Source organism: Bombina bombina, chromosome 1, assembly GCF_027579735.1.
Source record: "Bombina bombina isolate aBomBom1 chromosome 1, aBomBom1.pri, whole genome shotgun sequence".
NCBI lineage: Eukaryota > Metazoa > Chordata > Amphibia > Anura > Bombinatoridae > Bombina > Bombina bombina.
Window position 1 is genome coordinate 940,671,956 of NC_069499.1, and position 9,046 is coordinate 940,681,001.

Here is a 9,046-nt window from a genome sequence, read left to right on the forward strand (position 1 = left end):
CATAACTGTACGAAATTAAAATAACATTGAAGTTAAACATAACTAATATCTATATAGATGTCGAGATATATATATTTTTATATATATGTATATTTATTGATTTGTTTTTAGTATTTTTTTTTTTTAAAGTACATAAATAAATTGTAGTAAATAGACTGTATAGGACAACTGATAAAAAAAACTGGTGTGAAATGCAGACGCCCAATTTTAGCACTAGTCACATATAAATGTCAGTCAAATTGTTGAGTAAAGTCACATAAGATTATTTGTGTTTCTTTGGTCATCTAATTTGTGCATTAGCAGAGGCAAAAATGGATTCTACAAATAATGGGAAGAAATCAGGAAGATCAGTGCAATTCATTCAAACACAGAATGAAATTCTAGTTGACTTAGTAATGCAGAATTATGAAGACATTATTGGATATCATTCACAAACTGTACCTGCACAAAGAAAGAGAAATATTTGGTCAAATATCAGCAATACTGTTTCTTCAGAGGGGGAAATTCCAAAAGATGCAAAGGCATGCAAAAAAAGAATTGCTGACATTAGACGTCAAATTAAAAATAAAATTAGTAAAGAAATACAATCTGCCAAAAAAACAGGTGGAGGAATGGGATTCACTGCAGATTTAACCCACTACGAATGTCAAATGTATGCGAGGATGGGTAATGCCGTCATTGTCGGTATTGATGTGCCTTCAGATACAATGCTATTCAGAGGTATTATACAATATTTTATTATTACTTTTGTGTATATTGATATAAAATGTAAGCATGTGACACCACCCATGTATTCATTTTTAAAAATATGTAATATAATGTAATTATTATATATTTTTTAAGACGCTACTCATACTGATGAATTAACAAAAGTCACTCATGAGGGAGAGTTTGAAACATCACAATCACCAAACTCAGGATGTGTTGAAGAGCCATCATGCAGCACATTGAGGACACAAAAAGATAACATAGGTAAGTATATTACATTTTTTTATTTGGGCAATGATAGTTGTCTCTTAACTAGCTAAATGTATTGTTTTAAGATATCTTTAATCCCTCATTGTCTTTGATATTCTTTAATATTGATATATATAACTCTTAATTAAATTGTTCTTGTTTTAGATGTCTGTGCTTTGTCGTCAAGTAATTGTTTGAAGGTAATTTCCATATAAATGAAAATTATGGTCAATCTAATATTGAATTATTAGTTGGTAGTTAATTATCTCTTAAATGTAAATTATAATAATTTGGATGGTCATTATGTATTCACATTTCATTTTTTTTATTCAATTTTGTTGCTTACAGATAATCCAGAAGATAATTGTGAGATTCATCTGGAAACACTGGTTGAAAACACAATTACAGAGGAAGATGTTGGTGATGATGATGCCACACAAATAGGGACACCAATTGTGACTATTTCTGCACCCCCAGCAACAGACGACATGGGCAAAGAGCATGTATTACAAACAAATGTTAATCACATTAGCAGAAGACCAGAGCTAGAATCTATTAATTAAATGGCTTCAACTTACAGACTAGAACAAAAAGAATATTATGACAGAAAATTGGTAATTGAAGGCGAAAGGAACACTGTATTGAGGGGCATACAAGATCTATTAAGGGACAAAAATAATGTATTTAGGGGCCGAAATGATCTACTGCGTGACCAAACTGATGTATTGAGGGACAGAAATGAGCTCTTGATCAAAAACAATGAATTATTGTGTCACCTGGTAAAGAAAATGGAAACAATAACCTATACTAACAAGTGCGATTAATATAATACAGGGAGTGCAGAATTATTAGGCAAATGAGTATTTTGACCACATCATCCTCTTTATACATGTTGTCTTACTCCAAGCTGTATAGGCTCGAAAGCCTACTACCAATTAAGCATATTAGGTGATGTGCATCTCTGTAATGAGAAGGGGTGTGGTCTAATGACATCAACACCCTATATCAGGTGTGCATAATTATTAGGCAACTTCCTTTCCTTTGGCAAAATGGGTCAAAAGAAGGACTTGACAGGCTCAGAAAAGTCAAAAATAGTGAGATATCTTGCAGAGGGATGCAGCACTCTTAAAATTGCAAAGCTTCTGAAGCGTGATCATCGAACAATCAAGCGTTTCATTCAAAATAGTCAACAGGGTCGCAAGAAGCGTGTGGAAAAACCAAGGCGCAAAATAACTGCCCATGAACTGAGAAAAGTCAAGCGTGCAGCTGCCAAGATGCCACTTGCCACCAGTTTGGCCATATTTCAGAGCTGTAACATCACTGGAGTGCCCAAAAGCACAAGGTGTGCAATACTCAGAATCATGGCCAAGGTAAGAAAGGCTGAAAAACGACCACGACTGAACAAGACACACAAGCTGAAAAGTCAAGACTGGGCCAAGAAATATCTCAAGACTGATTTTTCTAAGGTTTTATGGACTGATGAAATGAGAGTGAGTCTTGATGGGCCAGATGGATGGGCCCGTGGCTGGATTGGTAAAGGGCAGAGAGCTCCAGTCCGACTCAGACGCCAGCAAGGTGGAGGTGGAGTACTGGTTTGGGCTGGTATCATCAAAGATGAGCTTGTGGGGCCTTTTCGGGTTGAGGATGGAGTCAAGCTCAACTCCCAGTCCTACTGCCAGTTTCTGGAAGACACCTTCTTCAAGCAGTGGTACAGGAAGAAGTCTGCATCCTTCAAGAAAAACATGATTTTCATGCAGGACAATGCTCCATCACACGCGTCCAAGTACTCCACAGCGTGGCTGGCAAGAAAGGGTATAAAAGAAGAAAATCTAATGACATGGCCTCCTTGTTCACCTGATCTGAACCCCATTAAGAACCTGTGGTCCATCATCAAATGTGAGATTTACAAGGAGGGAAAACAGTACACCTCTCTGAACAGTGTCTGGGAGGCTGTGGTTGCTGCTGCACGCAATGTTGATGGTGAACAGATCAAAACACTGACAGAATCCATGGATGGCAGGCTTTTGAGTGTCCTTGCAAAGAAAGGTGGCTATATTGGTCACTGATTTGTTTTTGTTTTGTTTTTGAATGTCAGAAATGTATATTTGTGAATGTTGAGATGTTATATTGGTTTCACTGGTAAAAATAAATAATTGAAATGGGTATATATTTGTTTTTTGTTAAGTTGCCTAATAATTATGCACAGTAATAGTCACCTGCACACACAGATATCCCCCTAAAATAGCTATAACTAAAAACAAACTAAAAACTACTTCCAAAACTATTCAGCTTTGATATTAATGAGTTTTTTGGGTTCATTGAGAACATGGTTGTTGTTCAATAATAAAATTAATCCTCAAAAATACAACTTGCCTAATAATTCTGCACTCCCTGTACTGCTGTACAAAAAATATTAACTATTCTATTTGATTAATATAATGATCAATTTTTTATTGTTTCTGACAAATAAAATTTTAATTTTATTTAATGTTGCTTGTTCAACTAACTAAAATTATGGAAATTAAATTCTTTTTCTATTACATTTTTTTTCTTTCCAATAGTAATTGATGTTTATAAATATTAATAAATATTATCTAAATCATGGAAAATATTATAGCGATATGAACAAGATAAAAGACCTGTAGTCACACAATGTTGGGATTCAACTGATGAAAGACAGTTGTTTGGATCTGCAACTGCGAAACTGTTTTAAAATGTCTCAATGGAGCTGAGATTTATCTTATCAGGAAGACAACCAGCTAGCTCACAGTGAATTTTTGGTAAGATACAGTTGAGGTATATTCAGGTATGAACCTGGTTATGATCTCAGATATAAATCAGAAGAATGTCTCTCTCTATGAGGAAGAGCTATATATATATTTAAGCAGGCAGTCCTGATTAGCTGAACAGTGTCTCTTGTTATATACCAGGTGAGTAACAAATTACAGTGATGAGAAACTTCACATATATACATATATACAAATTAGAGCATGTTCATGCTTACCACAACCTCAGGACATTTTGCTTGCAGTTATATTCAGTGAGAGGAGAGTTTCTGATCTGCAGCTGACAGGCAACAGTGAAGCAATGCAATCAGGTAAGAGACAGAGCGGGTGTATGGAAACTGGAACTCAATTACAGGTTGTTATTCCTTAGAGCCTTTAATGTAATTAGCCAGCGGCAGACTTAGTTACAGTGACTGTGACAAACAAAAGAGCAGACGTTTGGTATTGTAGCACAACTGTTTCCTTTGAGAGGAGATGATTGCTGCAGCTTGTGGGAGTCAGCATGAAGTGGGAATCAGTCTCCCAGGTTGTAAAGATCCTGTGCTGCAGGCAGTTTAATGATTGGAAAGTTTCCTATTTGTTTAGGATGCTTGAAATATCTCAGTAGATAAAGGAGATTAGAACAGTAATTGTAATCCAAAATAGCATAGGATAAAGCAGAGAGAGCAACTATCTTACTCCTATAACACTCAATAACTAAGAACTTGTCTAAGGTTAGAAGACAGGTGATATAGAGTAGGTAGGTTAGTCTAATGAATAAAGGTGGTATTGGAAGTTATTCAGACAAGTCAGTTTAAGGTGGAATACCTGACACACAAACACACATCTAAATATATTTCTACAATAAATAACAGAAACCAACAAAAAAAAAATCATTAATAATTCAAAAATTTTATTTTAGAGATTTTAAAAAAATAAAAAATAAAAAAAAATTCAAGAATACTTTTATGACTCTTTGCTCATTGAGAATGGGTCGGTTTCCTGTCAAATACAAATAATTTTTTTTATTACTTATACTGCTATATATGAAATAAAAAGTTATAAAAAAAACTTACAGGCAAAGTATCTCTCTATTATCTCTGTCCTGTTAGAAACTCCAGTTTGGGTGGAATTTTGACTTATTAATTCTGGTGGGGAATAATCATCATGTGGAACATTCATAATTTCGATGTTATTGACATCTCCACACCGGACTGCCATGTTGTGAAGCATACAGCATTTAAGTATTATGTCATTGACTTTTTCAGGCGAATACATTAAAACACCCCCTGTGCGGTCCAATGCACTAAAACACATTTTCAAAACTCCAAATGTCCTCTCAACTGCACTCCTTGTACTTCGATGAGCTTCGGTAAAACGATTTTCAGAATCGCTGTTAGGATTTGGTACAGGTGTTAAAAACCATGGTCGACAAGGATAGCCGCTATCAGCTATTAACAAAACAGGAACATAAGAATTTATATTTCATACAAATAAATATTTCAATAAAATATATACATCTATTTCGTACAACTTCTAATATTACCTATATATCTAGATATATCATTTTGAGAAATTTAAATATGAATATACACACGTATATTGAGATACATTGCACTTACCTAATAGCCATCCATGTGGCATTTCACCACGTTCGAAAGATGTATATAATTGTGATTGCTTTAGTATGTGGTAGTCATGGCATGAACCAGGAAACCCAGACCTCACTTCCCAAATCTGAAGCTTCGCATCACACACTGCTTGGACATTGAAGGAGTGAAAACTTTTCCTGTTTCTGTACTGTTCCTCAACTGATGAAGGTGGTACCAATGCAATGTGAGTGCAGTCTATAGCACATAGCACATTGGGAATCTCGGCAACATTATACAATCCAATTTTTATCCTGTGCCACTGTTCTGAATTCTTTGGAACACATATATATTTGTTTAGATGTTTTAAAATTGCCTTTAACACAACACCCAGATGCCTTGAAAACGATGGCTGACTCATTCCTACAATTGGACTGGACAACGATTGAAAAGATCCTGTATCCAAGAAATGTAGCACAGCCAATAATTTCCCTATTACTGGTATAGATCTTGTCCTTCTTGTGCTAGCTTCTAGTTCATGTTGTATTAGTCCATATAAATCTAAAATAGTTGATCTGTTGAGCCTGAACCATTTTTTAATTTCATAATCAGTTAGAGCATACAGACCACAAAGGGGCAAGAAAACTCTCGGCACCAGTGTGCACCTTTGTAAGCTCGTATTTGGGTCCAAATCATTCTCCTCCATGCGCCGAGCAATGGACAAATTTGCTAAAATCAAAAAGTACTCCATCTGCAGATATGTTAAAATGTCAGCTCTACTGAGATTCGCCTATGTATATATGGCGAAATTGAGAAGATGTAATTGTAGGAGAAACTACAGTTCACTATTGGCGAAAAGTAATGATGAATACAAAACAAGTCGTATTTCTATGTCTGCTTCTAAAATTATGTCTGTATCCAATGTGTATTAGCGCTGTCGGGAGCGTGCCCGTGCGCCTAGGCAAAGGCGAACAGATTTCTTTCAGATTTGCGCAATTAAAGGCGCACAGTAGTTTACTGAATATGGGGATCAGTGTGTATGCGTTATTTTGAGCATGATTAGAGGAGAATGACTTTGACAAATCGACCCCTTAGGGCAGGATCTCTGGCTGGTGCTTAGAGACTAACACCAAGGAGGAAAAAGTGGAACTTGTCTTGTAACAGTGCCATCTGCTGGCCTCTAATAGAAAATTCTATTAAAAAAATATCAGTGTAACTCCAGAGCACCTTCAATGACTGTGTGTGTGCTTATTACAAACACTGCCTGTCTGGCTCTGCTGTCAGGGGAAGTAATTGCCCTGTTGCCCACCCCTCCCTGGATCTGCCACTGGTGCAAGCAATAACTAATAGTTTTTTTCAGCGCACCTCAGAGAAGTCTATGAGGAGAAGAAGTTAGCGTGGTAGCGATAGAGGAAGTCCTGACAATAGCACACCTTGTTCTTTCACTCGCCCACTAACTTTTTACTTTCAACTTATAATACAGATGCTAATGCAGCCACGCTAATTTTTTACTTTTGAGTACAGTTAGTGCACAAGTTAAATTTTTTCAATCCGAATGCATCCAAAACGAATGAATGATGTAACGAATAGATCCGAATGCATCCCAAACTAAATAAAAAAATACTGAATCAATATGAAACAAAACAAAATTTTCCGGCGTGCACATGTCTAATTTACAGTAAATACACAGTATAACACTTTATTAAATATGAATATTGCATAAACATGCTTTAGCATGTTTTCACCTACTTAAAGGGCCACTAAACCCAAAATCTTTCTTTAATGATTCAGATAGAACATACAAATTTAAACTACATTACAATTTACTTCTGTTATTTATTTTGCTTCATTTTTTAGATATCCTTAGTTTAAGAAAAAGCAATGCACATGGGTGAGCCAATCACATGAGGCTTCTATGTGCAGCAACCAATCAGCAGCTACTGAGCATATCTATATATGCTTTTCAGCAAAGAATATCAAGAGAATAAAACAAATTAGATAATAGAAGTAAATTAGAAAGATGTTTAAAAATGCACTCTCTTTCTAAATCATGAAAGAAAAAATGTGGGTGTCATGTCCCTTTAACGGAAAAGGGCTCCAATGCACATATATATTTGTCTATTTATGTGTACATATGAATTTATTTGTTTATATTTGTATATATGTCTGTAAATACATATATACACAAATACATATATAAATACATATGTACAGACACACACACACACACACACACACACATATATATATATATATATATATATATATATATATATATATATATATATATATATATATATATACAGGGCTGCCATCAGGGGGTGACAGGGGTGACTCCTGTCAGGGGCCCAATTGGCTAGGGGGGACCCATGAGGCAAGAACTAAAAAAAAAAAAAAATTAAATTTGACAGCCACCAGTAGGTACTACAGCAGAGTGCTAATTGAGCATGGGAAATGTTATTACAAGGAGTAAAGTATTAGCATTTGAGAGGATTTATGAGTGTGCACTAAACCACTATTAACAGTGTGAGACAGACTTGGCACTTTGTTTGTACAGTGTGTGCCTGAGTCAGACGGCAGATCACTTTCATTTGCAGAAGAGGTAGGACTTACTTAGCAAATGTTTTTTATTTCTTTGTGCAATTTAAGATTGTAACTTCAGTGTGGTAGTAGTTGTATGGTGGGGCCAGGGGTCCATAAAAACACATTTTTTTTTTAGCAGCAGTGTATTTATGATTATTTGACAATGCTGTAGAAATTCTATATTTAAAACCATGCAGAAATGTTTCCTCCTCAATACACAAATGATATATATTACATTCCAGTTTACTGCCCCTTTATTCAAGGACTTTCCAGATACAAGGAGGCATTTTATCTAAGATTTTTACATCTGCATAACATGTTATACTGTCAGACTAAAATTGCTCAGTGTTTGAAATGAGACAGGTTAACTTAAAACTGTTCAGTTTACACTACAGCTGACTTAATTTTGAAATGCATACCAACAAGCTTAAATCCTGCATTTAACCAGATCTAATGGTATGAGTACCACAGCTGATTGTTCCACCAATACCATATAGAGTACAGTATTTTCAAAATCCACAAGTGCAGCTGACAGATGGGAACATTTGTACACTATATTTGAAGTGGTGCTCTTGGTTGGGTAAAATATCAAACAAACATATGTCAACCTTTTAAAAGTACTTTTCTTCATCTAGCCATCTACCCAGATCATTAATGTACAATGTTCAATTCACAGAAATATTTTTGCTTGCACTTTTACAAATATGATTCTTTAAAAAGTGATCTCTTAATTTCTGCATTTTTTTATCATGCATGTCACACACTGTTGATTTAGGGGATGCAAGGTGCATACATGTTTCCTCCTCTGAGTGTTTCTGTGGGTGTCTGTGTTTATGTCTTTGTGCTTTGGTTTGTGTCTCTATGAGTGTGTATATATTTTTTTTTGTTGGTATCTCTGTGAGGGTGGGTGTGTATGTCTTTGTGCATTTTCTGTGGATGTCTGTGAGGGTGTGTGCATATGTCTGAGCTTTTTCTAGGGCTGTCTCTGTGGGGGTGGGCATGTGTTTGTCTTTGTGTATTTTCTCTGGATGCCTCTGTGAGGATGGGTGTGTATGTCTGTGTTTTCTGTGGATGTCTCTGTGAGGGTGTGTGTGTGTATGTATGTCTGTGTTTTCTGTGGATGTCTCTGTGAGGGTGTGTATTTTCTGTGGG

The 9,046-nt window shown here is 35.6% G+C and overlaps 1 protein-coding gene across 1 annotated transcript; it reads right to left on the reverse strand.

Moving 5' to 3' along the window:
• Positions 1-1,707: 1,707 nt before the first annotated feature.
• Positions 1,708-6,017, reverse strand: LOC128661748 (putative nuclease HARBI1). Its single transcript, XM_053715970.1, has 3 exons — positions 5,345-6,017; positions 4,799-5,173; positions 1,708-1,733 (listed from the first exon to the last, which is right to left on the reverse strand). The coding sequence occupies exons 1-3, from the start codon at positions 6,015-6,017 to the stop codon at positions 1,708-1,710; spliced, it is 1,074 nt and encodes a 357-aa protein (XP_053571945.1).
• Between the last annotated feature and the right edge of the window lie 3,029 nt (positions 6,018-9,046).